At 41.5% G+C, this 19803-nt stretch overlaps 1 protein-coding gene across 6 annotated transcripts in view; it reads left to right on the top strand.

Moving 5' to 3' along the window:
• Positions 1 to 19803, top strand: part of Pard3 (par-3 family cell polarity regulator) — a 559217-nt gene that overhangs the window by 340958 nt on the left and 198456 nt on the right. For 4 of the 6 annotated variants that reach the window (XM_059263787.1, XM_059263786.1, XM_059263784.1 and 1 more), the window contains exons 16-19: positions 3946 to 4135; positions 11924 to 12075; positions 13105 to 13149; positions 18151 to 18378. In XM_059263787.1, the coding sequence (XP_059119770.1) occupies positions 3946 to 4135; positions 11924 to 12075; positions 13105 to 13149; positions 18151 to 18378 (615 nt within the window). The remainder of the gene's footprint in view (positions 1 to 3945; positions 4136 to 11923; positions 12076 to 13104; positions 13150 to 18150; positions 18379 to 19803) is intronic. The other 2 variants (XM_059263788.1, XM_059263785.1) reach the window with 1 other exon arrangement.

Genomic DNA, 19803 nt, shown 5'->3' with positions numbered 1-19803 from the left:
CAGGCAACCAAAGGAATTTTTAAGACCTGTGATCATTTTGAATGGATATACATCCCAGGAAAGAGAGACTTCTAAAATGTACACCCCCAAAAGAAACATCTTTTCTAATTGGAAGGATGTCAGGTGTCCTCAGTCACACTCTCTCACTTATCAGATAAAAGAAATGTGTCCCAAAACCCCATGATGATTTTTGCTTTATTTTGGTTTTGGCTATTTCCTTTTTCTAAAAGTAGCTCTCTTGGGGAGTGCCAAGATCTCATGGTAAGTTTTAGGGACCACATTGCCTGGAAGGCATGGAGGTGTCTCCAGAGCCTAGTCCCCACCCCCCCAGTTCCCACTGTGATTAAGATGTTTCTTCCTCATGAGCGTCACATGCTCCATTCTACTCTTTTATTTACATGGTTACAGGCTGGTGGAGAGTGCCTGGATGGAAGTGGTACATGCTGTTTATCAACCACAATTTGAATGGATGGTTTCCTGGGCGTTGGGCTCCTCTTTGGTAACAGCCCATTTATCTCTGGCTCTTTGGATAGATCACTAAGAAATGTGACCAAAGGCCAGAGTTAACCACAGTCATGTTTTGACTGGATTCCCACTGCCATTGATGTTAGTAGAACACGGCTCCTAGTCTTGTATTAGAAGGTACCTCATAAGGACTGGGGATGTAGCTAAGAGCCCTTGCCCAGCATGTGCAGTGCCCTGCTCCTAGCACCACAAGAATAGTTAAGGAAGTCAGTGAGGAGATAGGTAGGTAGGTGGATGGACAATAGCAGATCATACTGGAGTCTCCCTTAATGAGCCTACCTAGGATTTCTCCTTTGATAAGCCTTCAAAGACCTTTCCAACTCTTCAGCAGTGAAATAATAGGCACAGTTTACCAACATGTTTACTTCAAAACATACATCACAAATTCATCTTTGGGAGCATAGAACATAATTTTTTTAAGTTTTTGTCTGCATAGTTTTGTTTAAAGCAATTTTTATTTTGAGCTAAAATTTTATTTCATTTTACTATTTATCTCAGTGGTTTCTATATTCGTACTTTTATGGCAATTTTAAATAATTATGTTGAGAATATTTCCATTTTGTTAAAAGTTTGACATAGAAAACTGAGACATTGATGCTGGTTTCATAATGAGTCTTATTGCTGACAGTTTTCATTTCGTTTATTCCTGATATCATGCATTGTGTTGTGACCCATGTAAATTCATCAATGAATAAATGTCTAGTAAACAATCATCTTGTATGTTATTGTTTCACTGTATAAGACCCTAAATGTTGATTTTGTGGTCTGTAGATAGTTGATGAAATAGTTGAGGGTGGGGGGATTTAGCATCTAAAACACCGAAGCCACGTTGAATCATGATTCAGAGTCTTCTTGTTTATGATGTGTTGAAGGCCAACAGAGGTCATTAAGGGGTCCTGGTGTGTCTCGGTGGAACATGTAGCTTTCAACTGCAGATGTCTGGCACCTTGCTGGTTTCTAAAACCAGATCCTGGAGTAGTTCCTCACAGGCAAGCTAAGAGGAGGAGAATATGGATGATCAGATCTTGACATCTTACAGAATATTAGACTGGAGAGTATTAGGAGAGACTTTTTGCCATTTGTGGAGTGTGTGTGTGTGTGAGAGAGAGAGAGAGAGAGACAGAGAGAGAGAGAGAGAGAGAGAGAGAGAGAGAGAGAGAGAGAGAGACAGAGAGAGAGAGACAGAGAGAGAGAGAGAGAGAGAGAGAGAGAGAGAGAGAGAGAGAGAGAGAGAGAGAGAGAGAGAGATTCTGTCAGTGTCTCATACAAAGTACAATGTTTCTACACAAAACAATATATCACACACACACATATTCAAGAAGGGATTGTATGATCCAGTCAGTGTTCTGTATATCTTAAAGGTTTTCACTAAGAATATATGTGTCAGTGCAAGGGAGTTGCATGCTTCATTTTAAAAGGTGTGCAATGATTGCTCTGTGATATTTCCTTGGTTAAATTTTTCCTGGGTGAGGACTTGGTATTTAATAATGTGGCATATGCCTCTCTAGTCAGGGGAAGGAACCCTTGCTTTATGAATTCAATATGGTCACTTTGGAGACAAACTATGTCTTAAATGAATACATTTTTTTGGTCAGTGGTGGTGGAATTTACTACCTGATCTACAAGTGACATTTTGCTGAATAGGTTTCTGCTCCAGTATCCTACAGCGTGAGTGGGAAGAAACTGGTGATTTGAAATCAAGACAGAGAAATGATTCCATTTGATTTACTTTTGTGTCATGAGCATTCATAAGAAGCTGCTAGTCCACAGTTGGTCACAATGCCACATTTCAATCACAGTAGCAAGTTTTTTTAGCTGGTATGTGGAACAGAGGCTTTAATGAACATGCATGGTTTCTATAACAGACCACTTAAAGTGAAATAATGATGCCTTTGTAGTTTCTAGCAAGTGTCTTTGTAAGGACTAAAAGATATACAGCAACTTAAGTAATTTTCTATTTCTTTACTGAAACAGCCAGAGAAAGATACACTGCTTTAAACTTATCCTTCCAGTTTGTTTATGCTTACCCAATATATTAATGAATCCTCAGTTTTAAAGCTAGACCTAAGACTAATATTCAAATGATAATCCATGTTTGTTGAACTATTCTGAAAACTCTGTTTTGATGGGAAAGAGCATGTTGCACAAAGTGGCAGCGAGTGTAGACTTACTACTTGGTACCCTAGTACCATTGACTGAACAGATGTGGACATTAGGCTTAGAGGGAGTGTCTTCTGTCATCCCATGAGGGAGGCAGGGAGATTGTCATGGTTCCTTGATTGCTTGGGTACACACTTTAGTGTACCATGTCCTGTGGTGGTTGTCCTGTGAATTCAGCTTCTTACCAGGTGTGCACCTGTGCCAAAATTTTGTCAAGTGTATCCATGTGTAGAAACAAATGGCACAGATTTTGGAAAGAAGTTGCCAGAACTGCCAGTGATCGGGGATAAGGACAGCATTTATACTCCAGCATTACCTTTAGGGACTCGAGGACTTGGAACATAATTTTGCCCCAAGAAAGGCTGTGATGTGTGAATGCCATGCTGAACTATGAACCTCAACAAATTTTGCTGCAAGGGACTAGACAGAGGACAGAGATACTTGGAGCCTTTCCTGACTGAATGATCAGATTTGACATCCCATCCTCCCAGTGAAGGCCTCAGAGCCTCACAGAACACATCTGGATCTATGTTAAGCTGTTTACTTCTAGGCCACTCTCATTTCAAAGCCATTCTCCCAGACTTGTGTGCCAGGCTTTGTCAAGTGTCACCTGAATTCATCATGGTTTAATTTTGTCGCCACTTTCTGGGATAAATGCCACTATTCCTGCTAGTAGAAAAGTCATAGCTGCCATTCCAAACCTAACCCTGATAACGTTTGTTGACATTCTCTGCAGCCTACCTACATTTGCCCATCATCCACCTGGGTGCACACAATTGGCACAGTCCTCACACTCAACTTACCCTGCCCTATAGGTACTTTTCCTCTTTCACTGGGGTGCGACTTACTAATGACAGAGATAATGTCACCTAGCACTTGAGTAGATAGATGATCACTGTGAGTTTGTGGGGTTCTCCTTCAGAATTCCTGGTAAAACTTCCCCAAGGACTCTCATGCCTAAGAAGCTGTGTATTATGTTCACATTAAGACATTGTGGAGATCATCCTTGTCTTTGGGAAACTTAAAACAGAGAGGTTACATGCCATGCTGCATACCGTATAACGGTGCTGCAGAAGCAGTCATATGGACCCGAGGTTCGTGTGTGACAATGCTTTATGAGAGATAAATACACTAAATCATCATTCCCTCAGGTTGAGAGGGCATGTCAAGACTTAAGGGTTTCTTTATGTAGCAAAATTTTACAATTAACAGGCTTGGCACCTGCACTGACATCTAGAATTTCTCCTTTTCACTGGTCAGGTAAATGCCAGCTGTCCCCCACGGTGAACATGCCACATGATGACACGGTCATGATCGAAGATGACAGACTGCCTGTGCTTCCTCCTCACCTCTCTGACCAGTCCTCTTCCAGCTCCCATGATGATGTGGGGTTCATAATGACGGAGGCCGGCACGTGGGCCAAGGCCGCCATCAGTGACTCAGCCGACTGGTGAGTAAGCAGCCCAGGACGGGAGCTTCTTATTGGATAAATAATATTTAAGTAAATGCCTGAATTGATTCCAACAATTAGATTAAATATTCACAGTTAATGTGCTTGGGAACTAGAGGAGACCTATTGGAGGGTTTTTTTCTCTGTTTGGGGAATATATGCATATATGTCACATGGGTTGGGGTATGCTCCCCGGGAGTGTGCATATAGAAGTCATAGTTTGGTGTCTTAGTCAGGGTTTCTATTGCTGTGATAAAACACCACGACCAAAATCAACTTGGAGGGGAAAGGGTTTATTTCACATATACTTCCACATAATTCATCATCAAAAGCAGTCCGGACAGAAACTCAAACAGTAGAAATCTGGAGACAGGAACTGATGCAGAGGCCACGGAGGGGTGCTGCTTACTGGCTTGCTCAGCCTGCTGTCTTATAGAGCCCAGGATCACCAGCCCAGGGCTGGCTCCATCCACAATGGGCTGGACCCTCCCATATAAATCTCTAATTAAGAAAATGCCCTACAGGCCCGTCTATAGCCAGATCTTACGGAGGCATTTCTCAGTTAAGTCTCTCTCCTCTCAGATGACTCTGGCTTGTGTCAGGTTCGCATAAACCTAGTCAACATAGCTGGCATCAGGTGTCCTCACAGCTGGCATCAGGTGTCCTCCTCAGTGCTGTCCACCTGACTTTTTTTTGATAGTCACTCACTAATCCTAGAGCATGTCAGTTAGCTAGGCTAGCTGTTCAGTACCTAGACTGTGTGCTGGACATCTGAAAGTGAGTCCTCATGCCTGGGCAGCAGGGACTCTGTCCCCAGAGCCAAGTCCCCAACCTCAGCTTTCCTCTCTAGAGTTATAGCACAGCTGTTTACTAGGCTTTGAGCTGCTTCTGTCAGAGACACAGACTGAGAATACTCTCCTAATAATTATTTTCTTTCTTTCTTCCTTCCTTCCTTCCTTCCTTCCTTCCTTCCTTCCTTCCTTCCTTCCTTCCTTCCTTTCTTTCTTTTGCCTCTGTGACAGTAAAAGAAAGCGTTTGATGCTACTCAACTTGTATGGCACTCACACACCACCCTGTCCTTTAGTCTACGTGTGTGGTAGAAAGCAAGTTATCAAACAAAGCTTGTTTCACAGGACATCTCCTACCCACTCCCCACCTGTTCACATTAGGCATTAGGTTGGAGGTGCTGAGGGCTGGCATTTTTGTGTTTACATTTTCATGACGATCTTAACAAAGTAAAACATCCCTGGTCTCCTCTTCCTCCTTCCTCCCTACCCTCCTCTTCACCCCTCCTCCCTACACTCCTCTCCACCCTCCTCTTCCCCCTCCTCCCCACCATCTTCTTCCCCTTCCTCCCCACCCTCCTCTTCCTCCTTACATGAGCTCAGGAAAACACGGTTAATATGTTTGCTAACTCTGCCGATGTTCTCTTGAAAGAACTTGACCTGTTCCTGGGCCCTTGAAAAGTTCATCACTAGCTTATGTTTCTTTCCTTTGAATTCTCTTTTGGAAATTCAGGACATAATAAGAGAGCTGAGCCAGAGACCATATGATAATAGCTGAGGCCTGAGTGAGTCTTCTGCTGTGGGTGGGGGAGCAATACGCCAGTGCTCTTACTATGACTGCAGCTTGTATCCCGCTGGAAGTGAGAGTGGAAAGGAAGTTACATCTATCTCTATGGTGTTCTTCAAGGAGGCAAAAGCCTTTGAGTCTCCACCATGACAAGCCATTGTGGAGGGGGTCGCAGCAGGAACAGACAGATCTGCATTGGTACCAAGACATAGTTAGTTGGCTTGCAGGGAGAGCTTGGGCCATTAATTTCCCTGAGGTGGATTTGAAAAAACAAACAATGGTGGTGAGAACATCTAGGATTTTTCCTTGGGAGACATAGGGCAAAGGAAAGACGAAGGGAGGGTTATCTAAGCATGCATGCCAGCTGGTCAGCCGCAGAGCTGAGAATGTTAGCTTTGCCATTCTGACAATCTCTCCCTCAACTCACATGAAAGTGTTAGAAAAACAGAAGGTCAGCGAGGCAAGATTAATAACTGGAATTTCAGTAATGGGTCGATATGGCTTCTTCAGGGTGTCATCTGCCAGCCTTGCACTCTATCTTGATAATATTCTAGTGTACTGTTTATTGTGTCTGAAATAAGTTTAATGAGTAGATTAATCAGGAAAAATTAATTATGTCACATTTTAAGAATATTTAGTTATTTTAAGTCTTATTAATTTGCAAGCTCATTTGACATTTTAAAATGTGTGCATTTATAGTTGACTGCATAGTTATGGAAGGCTAAATGTGTCAAATGGCTATACTTCTAATTTGTTAACTAATAGAATGTACTTTTCTCAATCTAGTAATTGATGTAGCGGCCATTAACCATTTTTTTTAAAGAGAGGAGAAAATATAACAGCAAATTCTAATATTGATAATAGCAATATTTGGGAGGATATGAAGTGAGTTTGAAAGTATGCTTAATAGAGATTTTTAAGCAATGTTGGCAGGAAGAATTTAGATTGCTTTAAAAATTCTTTCCTAGAATCTTCTGTTAAAACTGTATTTCAGCAGGGTATGGTGGTGAACATCTGTAAGCCCCGTACACAGGAGACTGAGGAAGGAGGATTAAAAGTTTAAAGCCAACATGGGTAAAAGCAGGGCTCCCCAAAATAAACCAACTAATGGGGCTGATGAGATGGCTTGGTGGAGGAGTTGCTTGCCCCACAACAGGACAGCCTGAGTTTGGATCGCCAGCACCCACATAATTTCTGGGCACACCTAGCAGACAGGAGATGGAAACTGGGGGCTCTTAGGGACAAGTTCGCTAGCTTCGACTAACAATACTTTGAACTCTGGGTTTAGCCAGAGACCATGCCTCAGTAAGTAGAGAACACTGAGGAGGATACCCACATGCTGACTCTGGCCTGTACACACATGTACATAGGCACCCTCACACAGGTGACCAGATGCAAACCCCTCACACACAAATACATGTGTAAGTAAGTAAATAACTATATTTCAAATCATTGTGTCTACAAATGTAATGCTTTATTGCAGTTTTTAAAGTGTTCCACATGTTACTCCATATTTTTTTTTCTGCTAAGCAACTCAGAAGTCCACTTTGCCTAGAGAGAGAATGACTATTACTAGAAATATATTATTCAGTGTTTGTCACTACAGAATTGAGTCATGGTTATCTTATGGATGTTTGTGGTTTGGTTTGTTTTTGAGACAGGATCTTACTGTAGGCCTGGTTGGCCTAGAAATTGTTGTGTAGACCAGGCTGACCTTAAACTCACAGAGGTCCAGCTGCCTTTCCCTCTGGAGTGCTGGTGTTAAAAGAATCAGCACTATACCTGGCTAATTCTGGGGGATTTTTTGCTCTGGATATTATTGGATATCTTTGTCAAAGGCTGATCCTAGCATTTAAATTGACACATCAGATTCCTGGATAAGTATGATAATACTTCTTGGAAATTCAGACTATCAAAAGTTTTCGAGAGCCGTGATCCTGTGTCTCCAGTGAAAAGATTGAGAGAGACTACAGGGCTAACAAAATGCCATGCACTGAGATTTGGGCTAGTATTATAAAAGCAGGAACTGGGGGCTGGAGAGATGGTCAGCAGTTAAGAACATCTGCTGCTCTTCCCGAGGACCTCAGTTCAGTTCCCAGCACCCACATCAGATAAACAGCAACTGCTTACAGCCACCTGTGACTCCAGCTTCTGCAGGAGTGGAGTCCAATATCTTCTTCTGGAGGCTGAGGGCACCCCCACTCATGCATGGGTATGTTACTTCCAAACATGTACACATAATTCAAAAATAAAAAATCTAAAATAATAGTAACACAAAAATAGAAATTCTTGCCTTGCTCTTGGCTGGTCTCTGGGATTTAGTTTTCCTGCCCTTTGGCTCAGGGGGTACTTTGGCTCAGGGGCTGGTCTCTGGGATTTAGTTTTCCTGCCCTTTGACAAACACTGAATAATATATTTCCAGTAACAGTCATTCTCTCTCTAGGCAAAGTGGACATCTGAGTTGCTTAGCAGAAAAAAAAATTATGGAGTAACATGTGGGGGAGGAGAACTTAAGGACAAGTTCACTGTCTGCTATAGGTCTCTTCCTCTCTGACCCTGCCTGCCTGCCTTGGGTCACATGTGCACCCTGCTCTGTATTTGGTGGCCACGATCAGGGAGGGTGTCCATTTCTTTACGTGTTTACTAAAGACACCAGCAGTGGCATTACTAGCATAATCCGAGATAGCTTGTCTTCACTGGGTAATGATCATAGCTTATGCATGTAGCAGGAGTCTTAAAAGTTCTTATTAATAAAATCAAACCCGAGGCCAGTTATTGGGGTCAATGCTGGTAGATCAGAGAGACAGAACAAGCCACAGCTATCTCACCTTGCCAACTTCTCGGCTGGTCTTGTTTCCTCAGACTGGAGGCCTCTGTGTCCTCATCCCAATGGCTCTCAGCTGAACTGTGTTGCTCCAAAGCCTGAATGCTTAACCAGCCAAATGCCCCTAATTTCTGGTCCTCATGCCTTATAATCTTTCTGCTTTCTACCACCACTCCCTGGGATTAAAGGCTCGCTTTCTGGTATTAAAGGCGTGTGTCACCATGCCTGGCTGTTTCCAATGCGACCTTGAACTCACAGAGATCCAGAGGGATTTCTGTCTCTGGAATGCTAGGATTAAAGGCGTGTGCTAACATTTTCTAGCCTAAGTATCTTGTGGCTTTTCTGTTCTCTGACCCCAGATAAATTTATTAAGGTACACAATATTTTGGGGAACACAATACCACCACATTTCCTCTCTTTTTGTCTAAAATTTAAAAAGGCTCATAACTAATACAAGAAAAACTATCCAATAAGTATATACAATATATACAGCCAAAAATTACATTAATGATGTCTAGTCCATTAACATTTGACAGATTCAGATAAAAACTCCATTATATATATTAACAATGTCCAGTCCAGTAACATATGCATGGCAGGATGCAAAGGGCTTTTACCTTATGTTTCTGAGGTCTCTCATTAACTTAGGAGATGAGTGAGCCAGCTACTCTGGGGAGCACATGAAGGCTAATGGGCTCAGAGCACTCCATGCCACCCTTCCAGCAGAAGGGTTCTCCTGGAAACCTTCCTTCACCTTCGGCTCAGCACTTCTTCAAGAGTCACCTGTTGTCATGCCCTTTGGTGAACTGCAGTTAAAGTTTTGCTCCGTACTCAGACCAGAGCACATCCCTTTACCTGTGTGTTATTTCACACAACACAGTGCAGGCTCATTGTGGCTCGCAGGCAGGGAAACATGTGCAAGTCTATAGTCAATTCAGCTGCCTCAGTAGAAGCAGCCCCCTCACAGCCCCAACATGACACATTAGTTAGCTGAGGGGAGGGGTGTGTTAGTTAGTTTTACTTGCTGTAAAAAAACACCATGACCAAAAGGGACTTGTGGGAAAATGTTTATTTTGGCCCACAGTTCCAGAGGGCAAGTCCATTATTGCAGAAGAGGCATGACAGCAGGCCACCTTATCAGGAAGCTGAGAGATCACATCTTCAACCATATGTAAAAGGAGAGAGAGAGAGAGAGAGAGAGAGAGAGAGAGAGAGAGAGAGAGAGAGAGAGAAAGTTAGAAACTCCTCCTCCTACTCCCTCCAGCAAGGCTTCACCTCCTAACCCCCGCCCCATGACACACTCCCCCTCAGCAAGGCTCCACCTCCTAATCCCCACCCCATGACACACTCCCCCTCAGCAAGGCTCCACCTCCTAACCCCCGCCCCATGACACACTCCCCCTCAGCAAGGCTCCACCTCCTAATCCCCGCCCCATGACATACTCCCCCTCAGTAAGGCTCCACCTCCTAAACCCCCCCCCCCCACACTCACCATGACACTGTCTCTCCAGAAAGGCTCAACCTCCACATCCCTCAAATATGCCACCAACTGGTGACACATCCTTCAAATACCCGAGCCTCTGGGGGGACATTTCACATCCAAACCACTGTTAGCAGTCTTCTGCCTGGCTAGGGAGGTAGGTTGGCTGTATCCTCTGAAGGAAAACTGTTGTGTTTATCCCTTCAGTGTGTCATATGGAGAGAAGTTGGAGCTGTGTAGGGGCATGTAGTAGTACCTCTTAAAGCATACCCAGATTTGATAAGGAAGAGCAGTTCCATGTGGCCTTCCCACGCTTCCCCTGGGAAAGCACTGTGGAAAACCTTATCACCTGCTGGTTGTCTTGTGCCTCTTCTCTTCCCTTGAGCCCCCCTGTGGGTGCCACCCAAATCAAAGGTCATCTGAATGTAGCCATGCTTCTCCTGCCTTCCTCAGGACTTTAGTCCTCTCTCAGCTGAGTGTCTCCAGCATCTGTTCTGTACGTTAGAGGGATGTTTCTGAAGAACTTGCAGAGAACAGGGATCTCTCCTTCCGTATTATTGTGAGCTGGGTCTGCCTGGCCCAGAACCTTTAACGGAAGATGTTCTGTTGGAAATTTACTGAGCTGGGGTCTTTTCAGGTGATTGGCTATTTCAGAGGGACTGCATACTCATTACTCTGCTTTTTTTCTAAAATACTAGAGAAAGCACACATGCACACACACATGATCAGAACACATCCTTTTTTTTTTTGAAAAAAATTTTTTTCATCCAATATTTTCTGAGCAGTTTCCTCTCCCACAACTTTTTCCAGTTCCTTCCCATTTCTCTATGCACCCAGCTCCCTGCCCTTTTTTTCTCTCTTTAAAAAAACAAATAGGCAAACAAACAAAACAAAAAACAGACACAAAAAAAAGAAAAGAAAAATACAAGAAACACACACAGACACACCATTAAAAACACAAAATCAGAGATAGTAATATATGAGCAAAAGACTCATGATAAGACAGACAATGCCCAAACAAAGCAATGTGAGACAAAAAGTCTACAAAAACACCATTGAGTTTGTTTTGTGTTGGCCATCTACTGCTGGGCCTGGGGCCTGCCCTTAAATGTGGTTAATTTACTCAATGAGATTCCATTGGAGAAAGCTAGATTTTCCTTTGCAAGTGGGTGTCAATTACAGATAGGCATGGGCACCTGTGTCCATGTCCCCCTCCCAGTACTTGGATCTCCTCTGGCTTGAACCTGTGCAGGCCCTCTGCACACTGCCACAGTCTCTATGAGTGTGTATGTGCATCAGCCCCGTTGTGTCTGGAAGATGCTGTTTAGTTAGATTCCTCCATCTCTTCTGGTTCTTATCATCTTTCTTCCTCCTCTTCTGTATACCTCCCTGAGCCTTGAGGGGAGAGGTGTGATGAAGACATCTCATTTCAGATGGAGTGTTCCAGAATCTCTCGGTGTCTGCACATTGTCCAGGTGTGGGCCTTTGTATTAGTTTCCATCAGAACTCATCTTTTTTGAAATGGCTAAATTGCAATTTATACGGTTACATGTTACAGTACAAGGCAAGTCTTGTCAAATATTCAACCTTTCCAATGTCTGACAAATAGCAGACTCATTTTAAACAATAACAGAAATAATTATGTATTACCAAACCATGAAGAAACTGGCAGAGGGAAATAGAGAAGAAAATTTACACCCACAGAGTTACTTTAACATTAAATCAGTTTTTATTTTTTTTCTCTTACTTTCCAGTTAGTCCCCTTTTTAAAGTGAGGTATATTGTGTTGTTTAGTTTAAATCTTTAAATAATATGCATCTATCCATGCACTAAAAGATATACGTTCTTTCCTAAAATTGAATGTCTCTACTTTTTAGTAAATATTTTCATGTTTTTCTTTCTCTTTACCCCAGCTCTTTGAGTCCAGATGTTGATCCGGTTCTTGCTTTTCAACGAGAAGGATTTGGACGCCAGAGTATGTCAGAAAAACGCACAAAGCAATTTTCAGATGCCAGTCAATTGGATTTCGTTAAAACACGAAAATCAAAAAGCATGGATTTAGGTAGTGAGTACAATCTCCATGAATCTTTATCTAAATAAAGGCGTGGATGCTGCCCGATGAAACTGAAGGTCCCAAACACATATCTACTTAATTTTAGCAATAGAAAAAAATAAATTTAAAATGTGCCAATTTGTCAAAAATTAGTTTTCTTTGTGTTTGAGATACCCATACTATTCATAGTAGCATGTTGACATGATAAGCAGTATGTTGACATGTGCTTCTAGATGAGAAAGGAAGCAAACCCATGCTGTGTCCTTGTTGCTTCATTTCAAACTGAGGTATTTTAATACTTTGTCCGTTTGAGAAGCAGTTTCCTTGGAGAGTTCATTTGGTGAGATTTTTACCTAGACAACATTTTGGAGAGAAACCATTATCTCAATCCATGTCTGGGGCTTGGTTGCCAATGCCCTCCTTGATTGCCCTTCTTGAAGTGCTAACTGATAGAACTTCTTCTGTTTTAACAATTACGGCCTTGAATCAAATTAATAACTTGAGAGAATATATTCTGGAACAAGTTTGGGAGCAAATGAGAGGAGGAAATAGCCATAGTTGTTCAGCCAGACACCAATCAGGTAGTGTCTCTCTTTAAATCAAAAACCACCCCTAGAAGTAATTCAATTAATACAGGTGTAAACTAAATTATGTTTAAAACCTTTGTTAATCAACCATAACGTATGCTGTTTTCTGGTGGCTGTTTGAACTTCAAGACTAAAAGCATTAATTCGTCAGATATATCCATATATATAAAATTAGACGGTGCACTGCCTTGGCTAATGATGATACACTAACATACAAATAACACATGATTGTGAGAGGAAGTGACTGGCATACTGCATGAAGATCCTGCTCTTTTTCTCCTTTTAGTTTTTGATTATGAATGTTTGCTTGTTGTGTCTTTCTTTTCTTTTTTTTTATTTTGCATGGAGTGATGCCTAAGAGTTGTGCTCTAACGGTTGAGGTTGGGGGAGGGGTAAAGCATGTGAGGCCTTGGGGACTAACTGGGCTAACCAGTCTACATTTACCTTTTAACAGTAGCTGACGAGACTAAACTCAATACAGTGGATGACCAGAGAGCAGGTAAGAACGGACAGTTAGACTGTTGCCATAGAAACCGTGGTTCAAGGAGCTGAGCGTGATTATAGAGCTGCCAGTCATGTTGCCTGTCAGCCCCGGTGTTCCGGTCTCACTCAGATGCTTTCGTTATGGGAAATCGAATTGCAGGAGAAAATACGTTTTTTTTTTCTGTTATGAGAAATTCATCAGCAATATTTGCAACAGATGGATTGGAGTAGACTACCTTTACCATGTTAAAAACAACCTTAGATTTTTTTTTTTTTAAATCTTACTTGCATAGGAGTGTTTTTGTGGTGATTTTTTTTTCTTTGTAAATCAAAATCCTAAGAAAACATCTCTTATTTGGACTCTTCAGTTCTTTAGTCCTTATGTAATGTCTTAGTTATTATTAGTGCTCCCAGTAGTGATTTTTATTTGAAAAATAACATCACCTATATCAGCAGCTCTCAACCGGTGGGTCTCAACCCCTTTAGTGGTTAATGACCTTTTTACAGGGTTTGCATATCAGATATCCTGCATGTCAGATATTTGCATTAAGATTCATAACAGTAGCAAAATTACAGTTATGAAGTAGCCATGAAATAATTTTATGGTTGGAGGTCACCGCACCATGAGGGACTGTGTTAAAGTATCCCAGCATTAGGGAGGTTGAGGACCACTGGCCTATACTTTTCCCTAAATGACAGCATTTGGCCTTGCTGCTGATGGTTGTGTATTTCATCTGCTATCTCCTCTATCTTTTTCAGAGGCAGGAATTAACTCATTGTTAACCCTGACATTAGTTTGAACTATATGATGCATATGGCTTCATTAGCTTTTGGAATCTGTTTTAAATTTACTGCCTAATCATTTCCTAGAAATAATGGGCTACATGGACTAGGTTTAGCAGTATAGTATATCTTACTTTTCATATTACTACATGAAAATAATCAGCAGAGTCTGTCAGTGTAATTAAGCAGGGTGCTATGTGCAGTTGAGCATGCATGATTTATTAGTGTATTTTTGAATCTTGTTTTAATTATTCTAGATCCAGGATAATGTAATTATATCACTTAGCACGTATTAACTTTAATTTGCCTTTTTAACCTGCTGTAGTAATTAGTTTCAGCCTGTGTGTTCTACATACATGCATAAAGATTATTGTGGATGTACTTGGCGTTCCCATATTCTATGAAGTAAATGATAGATTATAAAATTGCATTCAATAAATTATAAGATTGGCTGTGTTTGGGGCAATTAACTGTAGCCTCGGATCTTACTAAGTAGCTATTTTTCTGGTAAAACATAAAATTCATTGAAATTCTGAAGCGGAACTATAGAACAATTCTTGGTAGTCTGCATGTGTACAATAGCAGTTAATGTTTAGACCTAGTAGTCTTCAGGCTTTAAAGAAGTAGGCCCCATGCCAGGAGGACATGCGCACCTTCACAATGTGACGTTGAATGCTGTCCAGTCCTTGAAACAACCAAAAGCCACTATGAGGAAGACAAAATTTACCGTGAGCAAAAAATAACATACAGACTTTAACTGAAAACGTTACATAGCTTTCATGATGACGATTCAGATTCGTCATCTATTCAATCCATGTGTTTTTGTGTTTCACGTGTTAGGTCTTAGAGGAGAAGGGCACTTTCTGGTTTGGAGTGTGCACATCTGTCCTATGCATGCAATTAAATTGGAATTAAGATGATCTTTCTATAGACACCAGGATGCTTTTTGGTTTGGGGGGTTTTAATCTCCATTGATAAATTCTGTAGACTGTGTTCTCCTTGCCCAGGGTTAGCCAGTGAACAAAGTTTTCAGTTGAGTTGTTCCTTTTTATTTCAGAGTTGCCTGGATTCTTTGCCAGGTTAGCCCAGAGCTTTGGACAAGGCATGCTGACATTGTGGTATAGAGAGCTGTCTCGTTGTAAGCCACTTGTGATGAACACAGAATTCTTTCCCCCTTTTTGACCCTCGCAGAAGATGCCTTCATTGTCACTTTTTCCCCCCCAAGAGAGATATTTATTAGCAGGCAGGAATCCGAAGCCTGATGGTGGTGCACACCTTTAATCTCAGCACTCAGGAGGCAGAGGCAGGTGGATCTCCTTGGTTCTAGCTACTGAGTTCTGAGTTCTAGGCCAGCCAGGACTGCACAGTGAGACTCTGTCAAAGAAGAAATAATAATAATAATAATAGACCAGAACAATAGGTCTAGCGCTAGGATGTAGCACAGTGGCAGAGTGCTCTCATCTCATATGTGGAAAGCATCCAACTAACAAAACTGCTCTAGGAAAGATAGTCTATGTGTGGTTTCCTTGACTTACAGATTTGGGGATCTTGTATTTTTTTTTTCAGTGAATATACTTTCTTCAAAAAGAATAATGAGAGTATGACATCTTTAAGATTTTTAGATGTAAAAATGCATGTATACTAAGGATCTTAAGATTTAAAAGTGAGACCTTTAAAGTATTGTTTCAAAATGAGAAGATGCTGCTGTTTTCCATATAGTACTGAATAGTCTTTTGCCCATGTTTTATATCGAAGACCTTGCTTCAGTTTTCATCATAGGAAATGCTGAACTTATGAACTGTTCTAGTGGGACTTGAGATCCAAGCCTTGTACTCCCTAGCAAGCACTCTGATCTGGAGCTACATCCCCAGCCCAGAATTCTCAGTGTCTCACTTAGAGCCTTTGTTAGAGTTTCTTACTAGGATATATGATGTCTGTGTTACGGGGGCAGTGAGCTCTTTGGGTTAAGAACCAGATAATAAGCGATCTGGGCTAAGAGGCCATGGGGTCTCTGGCAACCGTTTGATTTCACAGTGGTGGAATGAAAGTAGCCATGGACCATATGTACATAAGTGGGGGAGGCAGTGTATAGCAACAGGGTCCAGGTACTTTGGCTGATCACACTATAGATCTACTTTTTTGCAAAGCTTTTTATTGTGCAAATTTCAACCATGCATGAACACACTATTCCCAATTATCAGCATTATGATAAAGTGTTACTCACAGAGTTATAATTTAAGAGAAGGGAGGTTCTAAATTATTTATGCTGTTAATTTTGTGTGTTGAGAGATACAGGGTCTGGTACACTTGTAGAGTTTTCTTGCTGATGTAATTGTTCTGCACCTTTATTTGTCTTTTTTGCAGAATTCCTTGATGCTGAAGGACCCTCAGACCATTTCTTAAATTCCCTGTCAGTTTTTGTTACTTGGAGTACATTAAAGTCTTTCCTTCTCTTGAAGGAAAGGTTATTGTACAGTTGCATGTGTAGAATGTGGCATTTTGATGACAGTCCCTGCAGGAAGTGTGAAATCACAACTGGGGATATATATGTGTGTGTGTGTGTGTGTGTGTGTGTGTGTGTGTGTGTGTGTGTGTGTGTATAGACATACCTTCAGAGATACTCATATCCTTGGGGATCATTTGCCTAATACATGTTTCACATGACCCAAATACAGATAGAGAAGTTTGAAATCTCACAGGCAAAATTCATTCAGAAATGAAGTTCTTGCTGGTTGTTGTTTCTAGAGAATGTGAAGGTAGCTAATCCCGCCAAGGAATACGTGGCTCCCGTTGTATTTGCCTCCTTAGCATCATCCCTTTTGTTTCGGAACACTGTTCATTTTCCTTCCTGTGACATCGCCTTTATGAATAACGTAAGAAGTGTCAGTCACATGCTGTGAGGAGTTAGAGTGACGTGGTGCTCCTTGAAAGAAATATTCAGTATGTGCTTTGCTTACAAAGTAAGTGATCGAATGCACGCAAGCTTGCGCTGAGAAAGCAGATCTATCTTCATTTGCTCCTGAGACCGATAACTTGCAGAATATTTTTTTCTGCTGTTAAATTTGTACCTGCTTCTCTATCTGCCTGTATTTTCAGCACCCCTGCCCTTCTGAGCACTGCTCCCCCATGGTGAAAATTAGGTAAAATATGCAATATAAATGAAGCATTAGAGGATAATTCTTATTTTGACACTTCCAGTTAGTTTTCCTTGGGTCTTACCACTCTGAGCTGTGGTGAGCTCACCTCTCAACCATTTGTCTTCCAGGTAGGAACATGCGGAAGCTACTTCCTCATTATTGATCAACATATGGCGGGTGACCCCATGTGGCGATAAGCTGTTTAGTTTCTCCACCCTCCCTTTTTTTTTTTTTTTTTTTTTTTCATCATCTGTCTTTTTAGGAAGATAAGTGAGGAGCCAGCTCTGTCACCTGGCCCACCCAGGTGGAGGTGTCAGCCCTTAGAGACTGTTGACATCCACGCCAGTGTGCCGGGTCACACAGTGATGGATGGGGCTGTCTCCCTTGCTTAAAGAAAATAGTTTGGATTGCCTGCTAAGTTCAGGTGCAGTCGGTATCTCAAGCCTTTTTGCCTTGGATCTTCAAGAAATAAAAGCAAAAATTTTAACTCCCTGGTGTGTCGACACTTCTGTGTCTCTGGGAGAGAAACTCGTGTGGGATGTGTCTATTCAGATCTGTACTACCCTTGTTTAGAGCATTCTGTTCCCCAGAATCACCTTTCTACATGCTGCCAGCTAAGTGTGTTGGTGGCTCATGGTCCCTGAGACTACTTTTGTTTATGTTCACATGGTGAAGAGTGGATGGAGCCTGTGACAGTGATGTCCACCTTCTGCTGTTAATAACTTTGCGCTACAGAAAGATGCTGCAGTTAGATTGTAGAGATTACACTGCTGCGGCCTCCCCACTGCCTCTGCATCTTAAATGTAATCATTGATGATTCTGGTTGTGTTAGTTTATATATGGATTACATTGGACAATGGTTTGATAGCGATTTCATTAATAATTTAGAACTTTTTCAAATGGAAATTGATAGAAAACCCTAATATATTTTTGAAATTAACTATTATTGTTTATATTTTATATATTTTCCATCTACATTCTAGCACCTATCACTGAGCCAATAATTTTATCCCTGCAGGTGTCCACAGTGTATAGAATCTTGGATCTGAAATTGTCACTGCCCTCCCATTAACCTTGTATTGTTCTGACCTTCCAAGGCTCCCCCAGTAGAGATGTGGGACCTTCCTTGGGTCTGAAGAAATCCAGCTCCTTGGAAAGCCTGCAGACCGCTGTCGCCGAGGTGACACTGAACGGGAACATTCCTTTCCACCGTCCCCGGCCGCGAATCATTCGAGGAAGGGGCTGTAATGAGAGCTTCCGGGCTGCCATTGACAAGTCTTACGATAAGCCCATGGTAGATGACGACGATGAAGGCATGGAGACCTGTGAGTGTCCTGGCTGCACCAACAGCAGTTGCAAATGGCTTGTCCGATCAGAGGTTCTCAGAATGGGCTACTGGGACCCCGTGGGGTTCCCGGGTTCTTTGGGTTCTCAGAATGGGCTACTGGGACCCTGTGGGGTTCCCGGGTTCTTTGGGTTCTCAGAATGGGCTACTGGGACCCCGTAGGGTTTCCGGGTTCTTTCGGTTCTCAGAATGGGCTACTGGGACCCCGTGGGGTTCCCGGGTTCTTTTGGTTCTCAGAATGGGCTACTGGGACCCCGTGGGGTTCCCGGGTTCTTTTGGTTCTCAGAATGGGCTACTGGGACCCCGTGAGGTTCCCGGGTTCTTTGGGTGCATCTCTGAGGTCTAAAGTGTTTTCAGAATAACAGTTATCCTTGTGGTCCTTTTCTCTTTATAGTCCGTACTTGGGCTTTTGCCCTGTGTGGTATTGGACTCAGTGCAGAAGCCGTTAGAGAGAGTGTCTTCTTAGACTGGGTCCTGCTATGTTATAACTCAGGTTGACCTTGAACTGGAAGCCTTTCTCAGCCCCTCCAGTGCTAGAGAATGCAGGCCTGGGCCACCATGCCCAGCAAGGAATTGTCTTTTTAGCTAATGTTAAAGTAACAATGGTAGGTAAAACCTGAAACGAAACCATTGTTCTCACAAACTTCTTTTGGAAAACACAGGAGTTTTTGAAAATATAATTTCTCTCACTATACAATTTGCTTATTTCTTTTTATAATGCAATTTCTTTTAAAAACTGAGTTTTAAATTGGTATATATTGATAGATACAATTCACATTAAAAGTATCATGTGGATTTCTCAGTAACTCATAAAGTAGAGTTATCTTTATACCAAAATCTTTGAAAACCATTTCCGTGTATTGTCTGTCAGGTAATATAGCCAATAAATACATTTAATAGCATATTATTTTAAAAACTTATCTTTGGACTAAAATAGATGTATCTAATTTTTTATTTTCCCCAAATTACTAAATATTTTAAGCCAAAGTGACTGAGAGTCATAGTTTAGTATGATTAGATTTTTCTATGGATCATTAAAGAAAAATTAATCTTTATAAGCATGTGGTTGGGGATATATATTGAAACATTTATTTGAATTGTTTTTGAAAAATAAGGAACGTACCTAATTAGAAGATCGCAAAAGAACTTAGTAATTATAACGGTAAATGTTAATGATTAGTATATTCAATAATTACTATTTTACAGTTTACTTTTTAAAATATATTTATTTTATTAGTGTATCAGTTGTACAAAGTAACAGATTTCCCTGTGGTATTTTTCATGCATACACACACAGCATCCTTGTTATATCTATCCCCTCATTGACCTTTTTCATTTTAGTTTTGTTTGTTTGTTTATTTCTGGTCCTGGGGATGAACCTAGACCTTACATATTCAAGGCAAGT

The sequence above is a fragment of the Peromyscus eremicus genome, chromosome 5, assembly GCF_949786415.1.
Source record: "Peromyscus eremicus chromosome 5, PerEre_H2_v1, whole genome shotgun sequence".
Lineage (NCBI taxonomy): Eukaryota > Metazoa > Chordata > Mammalia > Rodentia > Cricetidae > Peromyscus > Peromyscus eremicus.
This window is presented reverse-complemented; position numbering and strand designations above follow the sequence as displayed.